General features: G+C 42.8%; 2 protein-coding genes and 1 long non-coding RNA gene across 6 annotated transcripts in view; 2 read left to right on the top strand and 1 right to left on the bottom strand.

Moving 5' to 3' along the window:
- Nucleotides 1-22,270, top strand: part of LOC115191331 (endothelial zinc finger protein induced by tumor necrosis factor alpha-like) — a 34,112-nt gene that overhangs the window by 9,409 nt on the left and 2,433 nt on the right. For 2 of the 3 annotated variants that reach the window (XM_029749209.1, XM_029749210.1), the window contains 2 exons: nt 1,248-1,359; nt 5,888-7,297. In XM_029749209.1, coding sequence (XP_029605069.1) covers nt 1,248-1,359; nt 5,888-6,849 — 1,074 coding nt within the window. In that variant the 3' untranslated portion in view covers nt 6,850-7,297. Of the gene's footprint in view, nt 1-1,247; nt 1,360-5,887; nt 7,298-22,270 lie in introns of those variants that run through there. The other variant, XR_003877637.1, reaches the window with a different exon arrangement.
- LOC115191405 (uncharacterized) lies at nt 13,139-13,755 on the bottom strand. The gene is made up of 2 exons (XR_003877663.1): nt 13,673-13,755; nt 13,139-13,567 (listed from the first exon to the last, which is right to left on the bottom strand). It is a non-coding gene; the product is annotated as an uncharacterized LOC115191405 (long non-coding RNA).
- Nucleotides 13,539-21,145, top strand: LOC115191139 (zinc finger protein 514-like). 2 transcript variants are annotated; one of them, XM_029749107.1, is made up of 4 exons: nt 13,546-13,677; nt 13,783-14,031; nt 14,442-14,560; nt 19,587-21,145. In XM_029749107.1, the coding sequence occupies exons 1-4, from the start codon at nt 13,638-13,640 to the stop codon at nt 20,934-20,936; spliced, it is 1,758 nt and encodes a 585-aa protein (XP_029604967.1). In that variant the 5' UTR covers nt 13,546-13,637; the 3' UTR covers nt 20,937-21,145. The 2 variants fall into 2 exon arrangements, with proteins under 2 accessions (XP_029604968.1, XP_029604967.1); XM_029749108.1 differs by having other exon boundaries at nt 13,539-14,031.

Genomic DNA, 22,270 nt, shown 5'->3' with positions numbered 1-22,270 from the left:
CTATGCATGAAGCCTCTTTAGTCATAATTCACACCTAGTAGACAGATATTTAGGACACCTCGTGAGCGGTCCTAACCCGTTAAGAGTTACCAGCAAGTGTCTCGATAATAGAAAAATGCAGCGAGTCGGTGGTTCCTGCGTCACATGCAATTGCTTTGTTCAAATGTTTTGATAATTCTATATGATCGATCCATAAATAATCTAAATCTACATGCAGCAGTATCTCTTGTGCCTTTGCCAATGATTTCACATGAGTTCCTATTTCACATGATATGCCTAAATACTTATAACAAGTAGGCAAATAAATAAACATGTTTTTCTATCGATTTATTTAATGACCTACATTATGTTATTTCAAGTTATCCCTTTGGAGCGCAATATCACGTTATTCAAAAAGATGTCTAAATTGGACCTTCCATATGAATGTGTTTAATGAAAATGATCGACCTTTCAAACGATTTGAAGTTGTTAAACGGGAGTGAAGAGTGTATTGATATAACGGTAATATTGTCAAAATTCTGCCTTTAACAACCATCAGAATTGGTTAAAAAAAAGTTTATGCATGCCAATAATTAAGAGAATATATCGTGTCAGGCGAAATTAAACAGTATCAAACGTTTAACCATTGCAACATTAAGATACACAGTCACATTCAACATGGTTGTCTGAAGCGTGCTATAGAGTTCACAGCTGGCGATGCCTCATTGTGATTGGTTATTCCCCATCATTTGCAACAATGTCAATGGGCCTCATCACCATCTTTCCTTTGCAGTACCTCAAACTGTTGTGATGACCAGCTGAGAAACTTTTCTGAGTTGATTTTACTCCTGGCTCAGAGTTTGTCTGGGCAGTGTCTAAACATCATCCTAAAACCTACTCTGAGCTGGGAGTTATTTTTGTCTTAAACTGGTTTTAGCAGAATTCCTAGGACCTTTTACTGAGATGATTTGTGGGTACGGGCCCTGATCCTAGATCAGCAATCCTACTCTGAGACTCTTTGTGGATACATGCCCAGGTCTTAATTCATTTTGTCCGAAGTGTGGGACCATGCCTCTGAATTATCAAACCATTTTAAAGAGTGTCAAGTAATCAAATCAATTAATACATTTGCTTAGTATAAAATCAACTAACATGTCTGCATAGTACTGCATAGCAGTCCCTCATTACCCAATCAGAAGATGCTCCATAGCAGGGTGCTCATATCAGATTTCTTGATCCAACATCCTCTCACTCTGTATCTCTTACAGTCAGTAGACATGGAGGAAGGGAAACCTGATCTGCTGCTAGTCAAAGAGGAGACAGTAGAGGATGAACCAGAGAGCATTGACCTGCTGAGTGGACTAAAGATGGGGGAGCAAGGTAAGGGAGAAATACATATAGCCAACATACAGTAATAGATCTTCAATGGGAATAGTGATGCACCTGGTTATTATTCTTTCTTCCAGCCGGTGTCTATTCCACAAGTTACCACCGGCTAATTCTATGATGTTAAAATGCCTATTTAGTCTGTTCCAACTTCCCAGCCCAGGCAGGGAAGTTGATCTCCACTATAAAAGGCATCTAGACATTATCTCACATTTCTTTTAGACAAACATTTAGTTTTCAACAGTAGACATTTGTATAAACCTTGAATATTGTTTCAATGTTCAAATCCTATCACCAATTGTCCCATAGTAATGAACGAGTCTGGACGAGAGACAGGCAGGCAGCATTTCTCAGCCAGTCGAAATCACGAATCATTATTTAACTAGGCACTTTTTTTTAAACTAGAGTGAGCACATTTTCTATGCCAGGCGAAATCGTGCCTCATTAGCTCATTGTTATGGATGTATCCAAATAAATGTCACTAGAAAACTGCTTAAACAAATGCAAATACAACTACTGTTGTTATTCTGGCTGCTCTGTTTGACTTAACTGTAAATTAGCCGTAGTTGGCTAGCTAGCAAGCAAGGGATAATAATGTTGCCAGCCAGTATGGCAATGGAACATTCAGAACGAACGACTGGGTCACGTCTTTAGCAACCGAACCAATAGAACGAACGACCAGCCGGCTTGGATAGCAACCCCAGATTTGTGTCGGGACTATACCTTGTGGAAGGATGAAATAGTATGAATAAATTGATCAAAATCATATTTAACGAAAATATATCAATCGTTATTTTAATATGTTGGTAACCCGTTGTATAAAAGTGATAATGCCCTCGACTTATGTTTACATCCAAAAACACAATGTATAACCTTGACCAGGTAATTGACTCAAAACATTTAAATCAGTTCCCCATTAGTCAGTCAACTTTGGTTCAACATACTATGGGGAGTCGCACTTTTGCGACTTCGGTTGAAGGATCTACAATCATGCCTGACAAGGCATTTCTTCAACTATCCCGCTCTTCAACTTGTGAACAGGAACGATTCAAGCTACTCAAACAAATAATTGGAAAACAAGACTCTTACGTTGCGCCAACTAAACTGTCCCGTAGTGGTAGAGCGTGCTCACCCCCTGGACGTTGTGTACAGAAGTTTGTATTTGTTATACGTTTCCTAATCAACCCGTTCCTTATTCTTCAGTTTGCTGGAGTAATGAGTAAGAAAGCAATCAAGACGACGATGGCTAAGCCGGAGTCGTGATCATGCCCCCAGTCATGCGGTTATAGAATAGTTTGTCTCGGCTTGGAACCGGCGGCCCTTGCTCGGAACAGTCTGTGTGCGCATTGCCACATACTGCATGAAAACTCCCTGGAAAGACGTGTAGCATTCTTGAGGAAGCTTGGCGTTACCGATGGCAACTTTCCTTCCCAGGATTCTGTTGGAAACGAGGTGCAGGAAGCGGAGAGGCACTTTAGGCTGTTGTCGGAAACAGGTGGAACTAGCCTCCCAGCAGGGAGATGGTGAGCCAGCTGGTTCAGTCTATCACGGTGACATACAGTGCCCAGGTTCAGATGATGACTTGGTGTCTCTGGACAGCTCCAGGGGTTTCTCGGGTGACGAAGAGGACTTAGTTCCAGGACAGCCACCTCCTCATTCTACGGGAGTAGCGGGGGAAACCCTGGTATCCAACACATCGCTCATAGAACTGTGCCGCAAGGTGGCTATGCGTTTGGAGGTGAAGTGGCCGTGTTCACCCCCGCGTCATAAGACATCAAGGTTTGGTGGGAAGTACTTGCCCTGGAGGCCCAGTTCAAGACCAGAAAGAAGCAGGAAGAGGCACTGCACGGTTGTCTTCCTTTGAGATTGCCGGGGGCCAGGCCCAGCACCAGGTCGGACCTGCCTGATTTCCGCCCCGCTTCCAGGAGCGAGGTGAGATGGTCCTGCTATGGTGCGGAGAAGGAGACAGCCCCCGCGCACTTAGCTCGGGGATGGGAGGTGGCAAGGGATCGGGTCCTCCCATGCCAGCTGCCCCAAACACCCATTCTTACAACAGTTACCCCAAGTGGCAAGGCCAATCGAGGTACGTCACGGATTGCATTATTCATTATACCGGTCTCTAAACCCCATTGCATTATTCATTTCCTCTGAAACTGGTGCTTTGTGTGTTTAAAGTGGTGGAAGTCATTGAGTTTTGTAAGGCAGCAGGTCTAATTTACAAACCCATGGTCAATACTATCCAGGGACTGTCCACATCAGATGCTAAATCGGTAGCCTAGTTCATGTCTATTCCTGGTTGGGGAGCTCTGGAGTTTCACAGTTGCGAAAGCCTATGGTCGACATTTTCTCTTTCAATGAGTAAGATCATGTTATTCTCACAAGTCCTGTGAATGTTCAGTTGGGTTTGTGAGTTGAGTACGGAAACCTATTTCATATTGACCTGTGGGGCTTCTCACCTCAAAAACTGTGTTGTACCCAGTCGTATATTGTGTCTTTAACTACTTAATTTTCCAACTTATTTAGTCTAGTAAATAAAACATTGAATTCATTATTTGTGACATGGAGTTAATTTGTAAGCGATTGGGTTCTTGTGGTTTCAGAGCTCGACGTAAATTGACTAATGATAAGTACTGATAGTTAATTCAAGGGTCTCTCTATATCCAACCCTTAATGGTGCCCCTCAGATTAATTTGGATAGGATAACCAAATTAATCAAATAAATCTGATAAGTTAATTATTCCAGTAATTAAATCAGTAAATTATCTTAATATTAATTAGCCAAAAGTCACAACACCACCTAAACTGGTAGATTCAGGTGTCCCCGACATGTCTTCGGGCACTGGGCCAGCGGAGGGATCCCTGGCTACTGTCGCGATGAGTTTTCATGCGCCAGGTGTTGTCACGGCATGAGTCGGCTATTTTTCTCGATGAGGGACCCGAGTGCCCCGTTGGGAACGCACACTCTGGCACACTAGTGGCCTCGAACCCTCCTTTACGCGTTTCTGCCCGTGGTTCTGATTCAGCCCACATTGAAGACGGTGTGCTGGGAGGGACCTGTTGTCCCAGGCACATTTAGCTGGAGATTTGGGTCCTATGGGCCTGGCCCCTGAGGGGGCCAATCTGATGGCTAGAGGTTTACCGCAGAATGTTTTGCTACCATTGTCTACAAGGGCACCTTCCACGAGAGGGCTGTATGCGTATAAGTGGCAAGTGTTTGAGTTCTGGTACCAAGATAAAGGACTTGTTCCTTTTCAGTGCTCTGTGAGGGACATCCTTATGTTACTACAGGAGATTTTTTAGAAGGGGCGGGCATTCTCCACGTTAAAAGTGTACATGGCCGTTATCTCAGTGTGTTGTGGGAATTGACGGAGCGTCAATGGGGGCCCACCCCCTGGTTGTGCATTTCCTGAAAGATCTACATTGTCTCAGACCGGTCTCTAAACCTATTTGCCCACATGGGACTTGAAGCTGGTTTTGGAGGCACTGTGTGCGGCCCCCTTTCAGCCTTTGGAGTTGATGGATCTGAAGATCTTCTAAAAAAAACTCTCTGGCTTTGGCTAAATGTGATGGGGACTTCCATGTGTTATCTGTACACCCTCCCTGTACTCAGTTCGCCTTGGGGAACTCTAAGGTGATATTGGGTCCAATATCATGGCTATGTCCTACAGTTCCTTTCCTTTTGAGCCATTTCCCTTTTCACCTCCTCCTTTTGCTTCTGAAGAGCAACAGCGGTTACATGCCCTGTGTCAGCTGAGAGCTTTACGCACATACATTGAACGGTCCCGGGATATCCGGTTATATGACCAGCTTTTTTTTTCTGTTTTGCTAATCCAGCTATCTCCTGGGCATATAGCAGCAAGGGGCTAGGTTTACCTAGCGGTGTACACGCTCACTTGGGCGTTGTTTAAAGGGTTGACTATAGGAGATATTTGTGCTGTGGCGAGTTGGGCATCACCACACACGTGATATTTTATCGCTTGGATGACACAGCTCCCAGTGTAGCCCACAATGTGCTTACGGCTGGGACAGGAAGTAACCAGGCAGGACGCCCTGTGTGCATCATCTGGACTGCCCCATCTAGCGTGGTCAGGTCTAGGTGGTCTGTCATGGGCCGTTTCATTTAGTATCCGTTGGGTTCGGCTTGGGGCGTGATTATATTTCTCCATAGTATGTTATACTGAAGTTGACTGAAAAGAAACGTAACGTCAAGACTATAACTATTGTTCCCTGAAGGAGCAAAATGAGGTAGAACACCTGTTTGGCCCAGTTCCAGGGCTTGGTGAAAAGCGTTATTAAATTGAAGTAATGAATCTGAGTCTCACGCTTGTCATCTGTGGAAGGCGGGGCTTCCAGCTAGGCGCAGATTTCATTGGCCTTCTCAGGCATGATTGTAGATCCTTCAACCAACTCCCCGTAGTATGATGTACCTCATTTCCCTCCTTCAGGGAACCATAGTTATAGTCATAACGTTACATTTTCTCTGCCATGTTTGTAAAGTCTATTTTGTAAACTCTTCCTGCAGGTGGTTGGCTGGAGGCTAACAGAGGAGACTGGGTGGCCATCTTGGATTCCCAGACCGGTGCAGCCAAGGACCTGGGGAATAACATCACTGAGCAGGCCAGGACCAGAGGCGACATAGTGGAGGTCAGTGGATGGGACAGCGTCCTCAACTCTGGGCTGGGGATCAACACTGTTAACCACAACCAGAAACAAACAGTCGAACACAAAACAACAACTGAACTTAGTCTCCATGACAACAGACTGGCTGAGATCAGGGCGATGTGTAGAGTTGGTCTGCGTGGACGGGGAGGTGTCCGTATGCAGCAGGAGAGAACAGACACAGACTCGGCTAGCAATGATCCGTCCTGCTCCTATAGTTGTGATTCAGAGAGACTGATGGTGCCTCAGGTTACCCCCCTAACAGGTGCTGCCTTCAGCCTGCCTTCTATAGGATCTATCAACTGGAATATGGACCCTGCGACAACACAGACACTTCCTGGCCTTTATCCTCCTCATACCCTCCTAATGTTAAACAAGACCTCAGCCAATGCAAGTTCCTCATTAATAAATGGCTACACAAGCCCATTTACAAATGACCGTAGTAGAGACAGAATCAGTAAAAGTGGCAGCGCCAAAGAGAAGCGCTTCCCGTGTTCATTCTGTGGGAAAGCCTTCAGTTTCCCCCAACAGGTGGAGATCCACCAGAGGATGCACACGGGGGAGAAACCGTTCAGCTGCCACCTGTGCCGGGCCCGTTTTTCCCGATCGTCCCACCTGAAGAGGCACCAGAGGGTCCACACAGGGGAGAAACCCTACAGCTGCCACCAGTGTGAGAAGAGGTTCTCCCACCAGCACCAGCTAAAGATGCACCTGAAGATCCACACGGGAGAGAGGCCATTCGCCTGTATACACTGCGAGAAGAGGTTCTCAGAGAGGAGCTACCTCAGGATACACCAGCAGAAAATGCACAGGGACCATGTATAGTAATGTAGAACTAGATAGTTTTATAGTTAATTCTGTTGGTTTTGGATATAGAAGGAACTGGATGAGGTGAACTGAGGAAAGAATGAGTATGATGAGACAGTAGATGATATGGTGATGGTGTCTGTAAAAATGCTTCACGGATGAAAAGTGACAACCTTGTCCTGTTGTTTGATGCTGTTTTTTATAATGAGGAAATTATAGTGCCTTAATTCATGTTTACTTCACATAAACGAGTGAAGGTGTGTGTAATGTAATGTTGAACCTTTTCCAAAGTATTCTAAAATTAATTTTATCAAAGTGAGGGTACCAGATTTACAGAAAAGGTCAAGTGTTACCATAGTGAGAAGTTATTCTACTTGTCACATTGCTTTGTGAAATAAAAGTATTGTACTTCAAGTTATGTGAGTGTATAACCATTTTGTTGAAATTAAATACAAAATTGACTTCATGCTGACTGACTTGGTTATTTTTCTAACATTGCAGGGACTGGGTTTTCCTAATGAGTCTAACCGAAACATTATACTTAATTCTTCAATCAACACATATGGATTTTTTTTAAATAATAAACTCCAATGGCTCCATATTGTTTGGTACTTGAATCACAGTGTTAGAGATGGGCTTGACTGTGGTTAACATTTTATAATATGTGTATTATATAAACCTTTATATGTTCTTCTGTACAATTTGTGTTTACAGTCCATGAGGACCTGCTGATATCCGGTGTTGCTGGTAGGAGAGACTGGACCTCTAAAGCAGCTGGTCACAAACCAGATCAGGACCCTGGATCAGGAGCCGTTCCTTCCCGAGTCGGAACCGGGACCGAACCACGAGGGACAGAGACTCTGTAGTGGGCAGTAATATTTGACGTGTATATACAGTATTTATGATATTATAAATACCTCACATGCGACTCGTAATAAGACTAAGCAGTTAGCCTATTAAAATGTTCACCGTGTAAACCATGTGCAATCAAGTATTATGCCTTTAGCTGACTAAGCTCAAGGAATGGTCACGAGAATAGAATTCAAAATTCAAGTATTACTTTGCTTGAATGGATTCACATACAAGGCATAAAGCTTAAGTAACAAAGCATTACAAGTCATTATTCTAAGCATGGTCAGAGAGAAAGAACTAGTGTAGGTATCTCACCACAGCAAGTCAGGAACATAAGAGAAAGAACAATGAATCTAAGACCCTTTTATAAGCTTCTGAGTTGTGTGGATTCAAAAACCAAAGTTGTTGACCAATAGTATTACTGTAAATTTAACCTCCAATCAGACCTATAGGATGTAACCTCTGCTTCTCAGAGGTGAGACAATGGGGGTTGGTGAGATCAACAGAGGAAATTCTTGCATACAGTTGATAAGAATTGTCACTTCGTGGCTGAGCTGCCCTACAACTCCACCACACGGAACACAACCATTGGACAGAGGCTCCAGTCTTAGTGCAGGAATGGAGTAGGGCCTGGGGCTGATGGAGATAGGAACAGAAGGGTCTATGATACAAACACCACAGTATCCATGATGAACAGAGCAGGTCACCCTGGGCTTCAGCCTTCACAGAGAGTGGTGTGAGAACACCCCATGGTGGTAGTCTATCAGCAAATCTGTATTTTCCTTTAGAGTATTGTCTAATGCCTGGTGACTGGGTTCATAGAAGGCCTGGACCTGGTTCTAGCCTTCCTAAGCTGCCTCGGGGTTACCCCACCAATACAGAGGGTCAGTATGGGCATTCACCACGCGGTACCTAGCCTACAACACAGCACACAATCCCAACAACACCCAAACAATGGCTAGAGGAGGGAGCTCAAAGACTAACCACCTGAGGGTGGTGGCTCCTGCTTCTACCTCCTCCGGTGTCATTGGGTCACAATGAAGCGAACTATGTGAATAAGCACCAGACCGTTCACACCAAGGGGAGGCCCTTCAAGTGCAAACTAGGTTACAAGAGCTTCTCCTTCCTGAGTAGCCTTATCAGATATAGGAGTGTCCACAATGGGGAGAAATCGTAGCAGTGTGGCTTGAGATGTACACAGGGGAGATCTGGGAACCATTTTTTTAGCTGACATATTATAGTTATCATGTGAAGTGTCTTGGAGTAAGAGTTTAAGAGGGTAATTAACCACATACCCCTCATTAACTTGTCATTTGAAACAGTTGTGTAAATTCCTGTTTTTATAGAGACAGTAAACCTATGCTAGAACAAAGACAATTGCATATTTACCTTACCGAATTGATGTAGATGGAAATAATTATTTTATACTTTATTCTTGCCAACAATGTTCTTTCGGGGAAAAAAGGGCTGGGTTTTGATGAATAAAGTTGTAGGTGTGTCGAAGCTTGACCCCATTTGTCAATAGTTATCACAGCCACAAAGTCAAAATGGCCATATCGTAAACATTCATGAATTTTTTGTTTTGCTTTTTGGTCTTAATTTAAGGTTAGGCATAAGGTTAGCAGTGTGGTTAATGTTAGATTTTAAGAAAAATTGTAGAAGTGTACAACTGCAGCCCGCAATTCGGGTCATTTCTACATGTGCTGTTTTTGATTGGCCAGGACCTGAAAAGACAGCGAATAATTCTAATCAAATTTTTATAAGACGAAACAGGAACTTGTTTTAAATAGGCTGTCTAAATAGTTACAGGCACCATAATTGCTCCCCTTGGGCATATAATATTATGATAACGAAGGGGGTTTTACGCGCATCCAAACTTTTCACAACAGCTGAAAAAAGATCCAGTATAAAAGAGAAAGGGGGAATGTCAACTCACCTTTATACTGCTCCCAAATATATACACTACCTTTCAAAAGTTTGGGGTCACTTAGAAATGTCCTTGTTTTTGAGAGAAAAGCAACAATTTTTGTCCATTAAAATAACATCAAATTGATCAGAAATACAGTGTAGACATTGTTAATGTTGTAAATTACTATTGTAGCTGGAAACGGCTGATTTTTTAAATGGAATGTCCACATAGGCGTACAGAGGCCCATTATCAGCAACCATCACTCCTGTGTTCCAATGGCACATTGTCTTAGCTAATCCAAGTTTATCATTTTAAAAGGCTAATTGATCATTAGAAAACCCTTTTGCAATTACAGTTGAAGTCGGAGGTTTACATACACTTAGGTTGGAGTCAATAAAACTCATTTTTCAACCACTCCACAAATTTCTTGTTAACTATAGTTTTGGCAAGTTGGTTAGGACATCTACTTTGTGCATGACACAAGTAATTTTTCCAACAATTGTTTACAGAAAGATTATTTCACCTATAATTCACTATCACAATTCCAGTGGGTCAGAAGTGTACATACACCTAGTTGACTGTGCCTTTAAACAGCTTGGAACATTCCAGAAAATGATGTCATGGCTTTAGAAGCTGCTGATAGGCTAATTGACATCATTTGAGTTAATTGAAGGTGTACCTGTGGATGTATTTCAAGGCCTACCTTCAAATTCAGTGCCTCTTTGCATGACATCATGGGAAATTCAAAAGAAATCAGCCAAGACCTCAGAAAAAAAATTGTAGACCTCCGCAAGTCTGGTTAATCCTTGGGAGCAATTTCCAAATTCCTGAAGGTACCACGTTCATCTGTACAAACAAAGTACACAAATATAAACACCATGGGACCACGCAGCAGTCATACCGCTCAGGAAAGAGACACATTCATCTCTAGGAGACAGAACGTACTTTGGTGCGAAAAGTGCAAATCAATCCCAGAACAACAGCAAAGGACCTTGTGAAGATGCTGGAGGAAACAGGTACAAAAGTATCTATATCCACAGTAAAACAAGTCCTATATTGACAAAACCTGAAAGGCCGCTCAGCAAGGAAGAAGCCACTGCTTCAAAACCGCCATAAAAAAGCCAGACTACGGTTTGCAACTGCACATGAGGACAAAGATCATACTTTTTGGAGAAATGTCCTCTGGTCTGATGAAACAAAATAGAACTGTTTGGCCATAATGACTATTGTTATGTTTGGAGGGAAAAGGGGAGGCTTGCAAGCCAAAGAACACCATCCCAACCATGAAACACGGGGGTGGCAGCATCATGTTGTGGGGGTGCTTTGCTGCAGGAGGGACTGGTGCACTTCACAAAATAGATGGCATCATGAGGTAGGAAAACTATATGGATATATTGAAGCACCATCTCAAGACGTCAGTCAGGAAGTTAAAACTTGGTTGCAAATGGGTCTTCCAAATGGACAATGACCCCAAGCATACTTCCAAATTTGTGGCAAAATGGCTTAAGGACAACAAAGTCAAGGTATTGGAGTGGCCATCACAAAGCCCTGAACCTCAAGCCTATAGAAAATTTGTGGGCAAAGCTTAAAAGGCATGTGCGAGCAAAGAGGCCTACAAACCTGACTCAGTTACACCAGCTCTGTCAGGAGGAATGGGCCAACAAAAATCACCCAGCTTATTGTGGGAAGCTTGTGGAAGGCTACCTAAAACATTTGACCCAAGTTAAACAATTTAAAGGCAATGCTACCAAATACTAATTGAGTGTATGTAAACTTCTGACCCACTGGGAATGTGATGAAAGAAATAAAAGCTTTAATAAATAACTCTACTATTATTCTGACATTTCACATTCTTAAAATATAGTGGTGATCCTAAATGACCTAAGACGGAATTTTCACTAGGATTAAAATGTCAGGAATTGTAAAAAACTGAATTTAAATGTTTTTGGCTAAGGTGTATGTAAACTTCTGACTTCAACTGTATGTTAGCACAGCTGAAAACTGTTGTTCTGATTAAAGAAGCAATATAACTGGCCTTCTTTAGACTAGTTGAGTATCTGGAGCATCAGCATTTGTGGGTTCGATTACAGGCTCAAAATTGCCAGAAACAAAGAAGTTTCTTCTGAAACTCGGTCTATTCTTGTTCTGAGAAATGAAGGCTATTCCATGCCAGAAATTTCCAAGAAACTGAAGATCTCGTACAATGCTGTGTACTACTCCCTTCACAGAACTGCGCAAACAGGCTCTAACCAGAATAGAAAGAGTGGGAGGCCCCGGTGCACAACTGAGCAAGAGGACAAGTACATTTGTGTCTAGTTTGAGAAACAGACGCCTCACAAGTCCTCAACCGGCAGCTTCATTAAATAGTACCCGCAAAACACCAGTCTCAACATCAACAGTGAAGAGGCGACTCCGGGATGCTGGCCTTCTAGGCAGAGTTGCAAAGATTTTTATATATATATATATATATATATAGAGATATATAGAGATATAGATAGATATCTATCTATCTATATCTATCTCTATCTCTATCTCATATATATATATATATATATATATATATGAGATAGAGATAGAGATATATATATGAGATAGAGATAGAGATATATATATATATATATATACACACACACACACACACTACCGGTCAAACATTTTAGAACACCTACTCATTTGAGAGTTTTTTTTTAAAATATATTTTCTACAATAATAGTGAAGACAAAACTATGAAATAACACATACGGAATCATCATTTTATATTTGAGATGCTTCAAAGTAGCCACCCTTTGCCTTGATGACAGCGTTGCACTCTTCCTAGCCTCCTGCCAAATGTATGACCATATTAGAGACACATATTTCCCTCAGATTACACAGACCCAGAAAGAATTCGAAAACAAACACCATTTTGATAAACTCCCATATCTACTGGGTGAAATACCAGTGTGCCATCACAGGAGCAAGATTTGTGACCTGTTGGTACAAGAAAAGGGAAACCAGTGAACAACAAACACCATTGTAAATACAACCCATGTTTGTTTATTTTCCCTTTTTTACTTTAACTATTTGCACATTGTTACAACACTGTATATAGACAATGACATTTGAATTGTCTTTATTCTTTTGGAACTTCTGTGAGTAATGTTTACTGTTAATTTGTATTGTTTATTTAACTTTTGTATATTATCCACTTCACTTGCTTTGGCAATGTTAACATATGTTTCCCATACCAATAAAGCCCTTAAATTGAAATTGAATTGAGAGAGATGCAGTAACATCCAGCAAAACTAGCTAACTTGTAGCAGCCACAATGGTATGCATTATCCCACATAACAGTGCCTGTTTTCACTGGAGTATCCTAGAGTAGCTAAGCTAGGTAGGCTAATTGAGGCGCTCTCTTCAACCCCATTCTGTAAACAGCCTACCTGTTGGTTGCTGGTTGTAGCCCACTCATTTCAACATAAAGCTACACATGTGAAGGCTACTAGTCTTTGCGGGGCGCAGGTCATAACTACATTGAAAAGTTTGTTTTATTAAATTCATTTCAAATGATTGTCAGATGGATGTTTTAATTCATGTATTTTTCTTACAAAAAAAAAGTGTACTCGCACAACTATTCGCATACTATGGATATTCGAATAACCGTGCACATCCATAATAATCGTATTTGTGACCAAAGCATAAATTGGAGAAAACACTTCAAAAACCCCACCGTAAACTTTTATCTCAAACAAAGGTTAAAAAAATGCTTGCTATTTCCTTATAGAGGATGAACTACTCGTGTACATATGTTTAACGACCGGTATATGCCCACACCATTCCAACACACAAAATATGCTTTTTAACATACTTAATTACCATTTTAAACACTAGCGTATTTCAAAGTACAATACGCATCTTTGTATTTATTTAACCACACCCTTTGAGCCATGACGCCAACCAATGAGATCCTTTCTCTTCGGTGTAAACGGAAGCGACCTGTGACCAAGAACAATTTCCACTTTAGCGTTTTTATTTAGACGTTTATTAACCCCCTGGAACTCAGCATATGACTAATGTAACTGCACAGCATCACATACTTACCACAGGTAGTGTTTAATTCGCTTTCGCCTTGGTTGATAGATGTTATTTAAGTAAAGCTAGCTAGTAGCTGCTAACAATGGATAACTGTATGGTTTTTCACACTCAAATAGCCTCCATCATGGAGGTGCTAGCGAATTCAGCCGTTGCAGAGGTCTGTAAACTCGTAGACGACGACTATGCAGTGTTTCGTTTGGAAATAACTCAAAGCCAGAAAGAAAACAGGGCATTGCGGAGGAAACTACAGCTTGTGGAACTGAAGGTGGCACGGGAGCGCGCAGAGAGGACAATGCGAGAGCGCGTCCTCGCCAGTCGTCCCAGTAGTGTGAAAATCGTCGACAGAATCAGAGGAATGGCAAGAGGTACATTTAGATTTTGCAGAGGGCGGAGGCTGTTACCCTCACCACGTGTTCAGATGCGTTACCCAGAATTGGGTCTTGGTCAGTTTTTGGTCACTTCCGCTGATTACTTGTCTGTCTTGCACAATTTTTTTATTTGACCTTCATTTTACCAGGCAGGTCAATTAAGAACGAATTATTCTTGCACAAAGACACAATATAATCTAACAAGATTCTTGATTTACCGAATTTCCTATTGTCATACTCAAAATAATGTGATCCATGGAACATAGTAAATCAATCAATAAATAGTGTATCAAGAAGTTATGAGGTGTTTCCTTACATTCTTGCCAATTATAGACAGTGTGCAATATAGCGTTGAGCATTGACAGTACCTAACCTAACCACCCCTTTTTCCTCAATCACTCTCTCAGGTGAAGGACATCTCACTGGAGGCCACAGGAGCTTTGTGAAGCCAGCGTGGAGAGATAACCAACCCTTAGTTATAGATGAGGGGAGTGGAACCTTAACCCAGCAGGTTATCGTGATAGAGGTTAGTGTCATAGTGTGACATAAAAAACACTAGTACTAATCTTCTCCTTTCCCTGACAATCCCACCCCTAATAATTCATTGACAGATCTGAAACCCTAACAAGCCTGTGACTCTCACATATTCTGCTCCTCCCCTGACCATCCCAGCCACAGTGATCGATTGACAGGCCAAACTGATAATGAAATCGAAAATGGGAGGAATAATATTGTTTTACTCAATAAGGATTTACAGGTTAATAAAAAACATTGTTAAATTGCACATTAAGTTGTCATCTTCTTTTTGTCACAAATAATGCGATCACAATAATGTAGTACAATTACAAATGATAACTTTGATCTTTTAACAATGTTCTTTCTCAATATGGCAGTGTTATCTGGTAGGGCATTGAACAAGCACTGTCAACTTGAAAATGCAAACTAGAGTTTTGCGTTTCAATTTGGTCATTAATTATTTTCACATAAAAACATGATATTCCAAATGTATTATTAATTTATCATTATGAAATGCAATTTTTTGTTGTTGTTGGTCAGCTATATATCCATAAATTGCGGCCCTGAATCTGCAATAGAAAGAAAAATGTAGCTCCGGTAATATGGGTCATATTTCAACAGTTTGACCTAGAGCAAGGGTCTCCAACCTTTTCTTTCATAAACGCTACTTCATCCAAAAAGAAATTTACTCATATACAGCCTGCATATTTTGTCATTATGCAGGCCTAATTTTTTTATTTATTTATTTTATTTCACCTTTATTTAACCAGGTAGGCAAGTTGAGAACAAGTTCTCATTTACAATTGCGACCTGGCCAAGATAAAGCAAAGCAGTTCAGTTCAATTTAATGAAGAGTAACTTTTTATTTTATTTATTTCACCTTTATTTATCCAGGTAAGCTAGTTGAGAACAAGTTCTCATTGACAACTGCGACCTGGCCAAGATAAAGCAAAGCAGTGCGACACAAACAACAACACAGAGTTACACATGGAATAAACAAGCGTACAGTCAAAAACACAATAGAGAAAAAAAGAAAGTCTATATACAGTGTGTGCAAATGGCATGAGGAGGTAAGTAGCGAAGAAATTACAATTTAGCAAATTAACACTGGAGTGATAGATGAGCAGATGATGATGTGCAAGTAGAGGTACTGGTGCGCAAAAGAGCAGAAAAGTAAATAAAAACAATATGGGAATGAGGTAGGTAGATTGGGTGGGCTATTTACAGATGGACTATGTACAGCTGCAGCGATTGGTTAGCTGCTCAGATAGCTGATGTTTAAAGTTAGTTAGGGAAATATAATTCTCCAGCTTCAGCAATTTTTGCAGTTTGTTCCAGTCACAGGCAGCAGAGAACTGGAAGGAAAGGTGGCCAAAGGAGGTGTTTGCTTTGGGGATGACCAGTGAGATACACCTGCTGGGGCGCGTGCTATGGGTGGGTGTAGTTATCGTGACCAGTGAGCTGAGATAAGGCGGAGCTTTACCTAGCATAGACTTATAGATGACCTGGAGCCAGTGGGTCTGGCGACGAATATGTAGCGAGGGCCAGCCGACTAGAGCATACAGGTCGCAGTGGTGGGTGGTATAAGGGGCTTTGGTAACAAAACGGATGGCACTGTGATAGACTGCATCCAGTTTGCTGAGTAGAGTATTGGAAGCTATTTTGTAGATGACATCGCCAAAGTCGAGGATTGGTAGGATAGTCAGTTTACTAGGGTAAGTTTGGCGGCGTGAGTGAGGGAGGCTTTGTTGGGAAATAGAAAGCCGATTCAAGATTTGATTTTGGATTGGAGATGTTTAATATGAGTCTGGAATAAGAGTTTACAGTCTAGCCAGACACCTAGGTATTTGTAGTTGTCCACATATTCTAGGTCAGAACCGTCCAGGGTAATGATGCTAGTCGGGCGGGCGGATGTGGGCAGCGAACGGTTGAAAAGCATGTATTTGGTTTTACTAGCGTTTAAGAGCAGTTGGAGGCCACAGAAGGAGTGTTGTATGGCATTGAAGCTCGTTTGGAAGTTAGTTAACACAGTGTCCAAAGAAGGGCCAGATGTATACAGAATGGTGTCGTCTGCGTAGAGGTGGATCAGGGAATCACCCGCAGCAAGAACGACATCATTGATATATATACAGAGATAAGAGTCGGCCCGAGAATTGAACCCTGTGGTACCCCCATAGAGGTCCGGACAACAGGCCCTTCGATTTGACACACTGAACTCTGTCTGCAAAGTAGTTGGTGAACCAGGCGAGGCAATCATTTGAGAAACCAAGGCTATTGAGTCTGCCGATAAGAATACGGTGATTGACAGAGTCGAAAGCCTTGGCCAGGTCGATGAAGACGGCTGCACAGTACTGTTTTTTTATCGATGGCGGTTATGATATCGTTTAGTACCTTGAGCGTGGCTGAGGTGCACCTGTGACCAGCTCGGAAACCGGATTGCACAGCGGAGAAGGTACGGTGGGATTCAAAATGGTCAGTGATCTGTTTATTAACTTGGCTTTCGAAGACTTTAGAGAGGCAGGGCAGGATGGATATAGGCCTATAACAGTTTGGGTCTAGAGTGTCACCGCCTTTGAAGAGGGGGATGACCGCAGCAGCTTTCCAATCTTTGGGATCTCGGACGATACGAAAGAGAGGTTGAACAGACTAGTAATAGGGGTTGCAACAATGGCGGCGGATAGTTTTAGAAAGAGAGGGTCCAGATTATCTAACCCAGCTGATTTGTACGGGTCAAGGTTTTGCAGCTCTTTCAGAACATCTGCTATCTGGATTTGGGTGAAGGAGAAGCTGGGGAGGCTTGGGCAAGTAGCTGCGGGGGGGCGGAGCTGTTGGCCGGGGTTGGGGTAGCCAGGAGGAAAGCATGGTCAGCCGTAGAGAAATGCTTATTGAAATTTTCAATTATCATGAATTTATCGGTGGTGACCGTGTTACCTAGCCTCAGTGCAGTGGGCAGCTGGGAGGAGGTGCTCTTGTTCTCCATGGACTTTACAGTGTCCCAAAACTTTTTGGAGTTAGAGCTACAGGACGCAAATTTCTATTTGAAAAAGCTAGCCTTTGCTTTCCTGACTGACTGCATGTATTGGTTCCTGACTTCCCTGAACAGTTGCATATCGCGGGGACTATTCGATGCTATTGCAGTCCGCCACAGGATGTTTTTGTGCTGGTCAAGGGCAATCAGGTCTGGAGTGAACCAAGGGCTATATCTGTTCTTAGTTCTACATTTTTTGAAAGGGGCATGCTTATTTAAGATGGTGAGGAAATGACTTTTAAAGAACGACCAGGCATCCTCGACTGACAGGATGAGGTCAGCATCCTTCCAGGATATCCGGGCCAGGTCGATTAGAAAGGTCTGCTTGCAGAAGTGTTTTAAGGAGCATTTGACAGTGATGAGGGATGGTCGTTTGACCACGGACCCATAGCGAATGCAGGCAATGAGGCAGGGATCACTGAGATCCTGATTGAAAACAGCAGAGGTGTATTTAGAGGGCAAGTTGGTCAGGATAATATCTATGAGGGTGCCCATGTTTACGGATTTAGGGTTGTACCTGGTCGGTTCCTTGATGATTTGTGTGAGATTGAGGGCATCTAGCTTAGATTGTAGGACTGCCAGGGTGTTATGCATATCCCAGTTTAGGTCACCTAACAGAACGAACTCTGAAGATAGATGAGGGGCAATCAATTCACATATGGTGTCCAGGGCACAGCTGGGAGCTGAGGGGGGTCTATAACAGGTGGCAACAGTGAGAGACTTATTTCTGGAGAGATTCATTTTTTAAATTAGAAGTTCGAACTGTTTGGGCGTAGACCTGGAAAGTATGACAGAACTTTGCAGGCGATCTCTGGAGTAGATTGCAACTCCTCCTCCTTTGGCCGTTCTATCTTGACGGAAAATGTTGTAGTTGGGTATGGAAATCTCAGAATTTTTGGTGGCCTTCCTAAGCCAGGATTCAGACACGGTGAGGACATCAAGGTTGGCGGAGTGTGCTAAAGCAGTGAGTTAAACAAACTTAGGGAGGAGGCTTCTGATTTTAACATGCATGAAACCAAGGCTTTTTCGATTACAGAAGTCAACAAATGAGAGTGCCTGGGGACATGCACGACCTGGGTTAACCTCCACATCACCCGAGGAACAGAGGAGGAGTAGGATGAGGGTACGGCTACAGCCTGTCAAAACTGGTCGTCTAGTACGTTGGGGACAGAGAATAAAAGGAGCAGATTTCTGGGCGTGGTAGAGTAGATTCAGGGCATAATGTGCAGATGTAAGCATGATTCATCACTCCAGAGAACGAGTTTCCACTGTTCCAGAGTCCAATGGCGGCGAGCTTTATTGGTCATTACGGGTCTGTTGTGTATAGATTGATGAGGGGAAAAACGATTTAATCAATTTTAGAATAAGGCTGTAACCTAACAAAATGTGGAAAATGTCAAGGGGTCTGAATACTTTCCGAAGGCACTGTATGTGTGAAATTTGTTTTGATTTAGAATGGACCATTATCATGCACCTGTCTCGAAACAGGGGCAGCTGAAAAAATACATGTCATCTATGCACTTAAATAGTGCTTTTCCCTTGGTTCATTTTCATGCCAGCCAGGTAGGCTATACTCCAGTTGTAAAGATAAGCAATGTGCTTAATATTAGGAAAGTTGAGAAATAAATATTGTAGGCCTAGCCTATAGAAAGCTGATGGGATCCTCCTCTTTTTAATAGAGGCCATCACTCTGTTTTATTTCGCACAATTGTTGCACAGCATGAGCACATGGGTTCTCAATAAGTATTTGAATACCTTTTTGATTACATTTGCATTGATGTCAGAGTGATTAGAGGGACAATAGAGTGCTGAGTACCAGGCAGTTAGCAAGTTTAGTAGGCTACTAATGACCATCAGCAGCATCAGAGCTTGGAGAAGCCTATTTGACTGCCTTTGTGACTCGTGACTGCCGGTGTGGCAGTAATACGGTCACCGCAACAGCCCTACTTGTGAGACTTCCCTACGACATTTTTATTGAATTCAATAACCTCCTCTCTTTTTGTGTCAGTCAGCAGATGCAGAGGCTGCAGGTCCTGGGGTCAAGCATGAGAGGACTGAAGGAGAGGAGGACCCACGGCACAGTAGAGGCATCCAGACTGAAGCAACGGCTGGAGTGGCGCCCCCTGTAGCCAAGGAGGACATCGCAACTGCCGCCGCACCCCAGGCCAAGACTCAACGCTGCATCACGGAGGTCAGTGGAACGCCGAACGCCGTCATCAAGTCAGAGACTTTAACTGTAACACAGAGGCTCTTATACACAGGATCTGACCACAGATCAGACCCAGAGAGACTGGTCTGTCCTCCTGCTCATGGCTCGGAATACTTACCGGTATTTCACCAATGCCAGAGTACGGTTCATTCCCGTGGAAATGGTGATGGTGACACGTTAGACACTGGTGGTGATGATCCGTCTTGTTCTTACACTACAGAGATGGACCTTGGCAACATGCCCTTTGGTTTAGAGACACAGACTGATCTGTCTAGAGGGGACTGGAACCAGTACAGTAGAAGTGTGTACTCTGAAGGGTGCCTAGATAAGAAAGGGGAGGTTATAGTGATAGATGAGGTGACTGTGAAAGTGGAGGGCGACGCTCCTCCCACATTGAGTGCAAATCGTCACCTAGGAGATGGACACTCACAGGGCAGAGATTTCTTAGATTACAGGGGAAGCTTAGAGACAAATACAAATGTTGTGACCCACTCCCCTTTACACAGGTTCTGGGATCGCGACTCAGTGTCAACATCGATGGCATCTTCTGATGTACTTTTCGATCAGGTATTGAACTCAAACGACGAGGCTAGAGCCCAGGCTCAGGGAGGAGGAGCAGCACCAGGCAATAGTGAAGAGAACCTGTTCCTCTGCATGTTCTGTAACAAAGGCTTCAACTGCCCCCAGAAGGTGGAGATTCACCAGAGGGTCCACACAGGGGAGAAATCCTTCAGCTGTACCCAGTGTCACATGCGCTTTGCCCAGGCTGGCAACCTTAAGATCCACCAGAGGGTTCACACAGGAGAGAAGCCCTTCAGCTGTACCCAGTGTCACATGCACTTCGCTGAGGCTGGCAGCCTGAAGAGGCACCAGAGGGTCCACACAGGGGAGAAATTATTCAGCTGTAACCAGTGTCATATGCGCTTCGCCCAGGCTGGCAACCTGAAGAGGCACCAGAGGGTCCACACAGGGGAGAAATCCTTCAGCTGCCCCCAGTGTGAGAAGAGGTTCTCCCGCCAACACCAGCTGAAGATGCACCTGAAGGTCCACACGGGAGAGAGGCTGTTTGCCTGTGCTCATTGCGGAAAGAGGTTCTCAGAGAGGAGCTTCCTCAGGATACACCAGCAGAAAAACCATTCCACCCCATAAAATAGAAAGTAACCATTCCACTCAATATCTTTTGACATTTAGTTCAAACCCTGCAGTAAAGACAGCGATTAATTGTCATTGTTGTCAGCAGAAAATATCCACAGATGCATTTGGAATAATGAGAGTAACAGATTTCAGTGTTGCATATTCCTGGGTAGAATATTGCATCCAGACATTGTGCGATATAAGGCATATATACTGAACAAAAATATAAACAAGGCATATATACTGAACAAAAGTATAAACGCAACGTATAAAGTGTTGGTCCCATGTTTCATGAGCTGAAATTTTGTGCACACATTTGTTTATATCCCTGTTAGTGAGCATTTCTCCTTTGCCAAGATAATCCATCCACTTGGCAGGTATGGCATATCAAGAAGCTGATTAAACGGCATGATCATTACACATGTGCACCTTGTGCTGGTGACAATAAAAGGCCACTCTAAAATGTGCAGTTTTGTCACACAACACAATGCCGCAGATGTCCCAAGTTGAGGTAGCGTTCAATTGGCATGCTGACTGCAGGAATGTCCACCCGAGCTGTTGCCAGAGAATTGAATGTTAATTTCTCTACCGTAAGCTGTCTCGAACGTCATTTTAGAGAATTTGGCAGTAAAACTGGCCTCACAACCGCAGACCATATGTAACCACGCCAGCCCAGGACCTCCACATCCGGCTAATTCTCCTGCGGGATTGTCTGAGACCAGCCATCCGGACATCTGATGAAACTGAGTATTTGTGTCTGTAATCAAGCCCTTTCGTGGGGAAAAACTCATTCTGATTGGCTGGGCCTGGCTCCCCAGTGGGCTGCGACCCTGCCCATTCATTTGAAATCAATAGATTAGGGCATAATAAATGTATTTCAATTGACTGATTTCCTTATATGAACTGTAACTCAGTGAAATAGTTGCATGGTGCGTTTTATATTTTTGTCTCTTACATATTGTGTTTGTACTGTATGATGTTCACAAATGCCTGTTTCAGTACTTCTGTTCAACTACTTATTATTTTTTTTCCCAAGACACTTTTAATGAGAAAATGTATGCAGTTTATCAAGTTCATGCAGATTTATTGTTGAGACGTGTATGTGTGATTTTCATATGGACGTTTAATAAACACAAAATGGGACTTTTCATTCTAAGACTTTCATTGAGACTCTCTTTAATATACATAACATCTGATCTCACCCTATTCTGCATACACCCTACAGCACTTTATAACCAATATACACTTACTAAATATACCTACACATACCCACACACTAACAAACACCTACTGTATACATCAAAATAGTTAAGTCAGGTTTGACTGATGATGACTTTTGACTTTTCATA

The sequence above is a fragment of the Salmo trutta genome, chromosome 4, assembly GCF_901001165.1.
Source record: "Salmo trutta chromosome 4, fSalTru1.1, whole genome shotgun sequence".
Taxonomy (NCBI): Eukaryota; Metazoa; Chordata; class Actinopteri; order Salmoniformes; family Salmonidae; genus Salmo; species Salmo trutta.
This window is presented reverse-complemented; position numbering and strand designations above follow the sequence as displayed.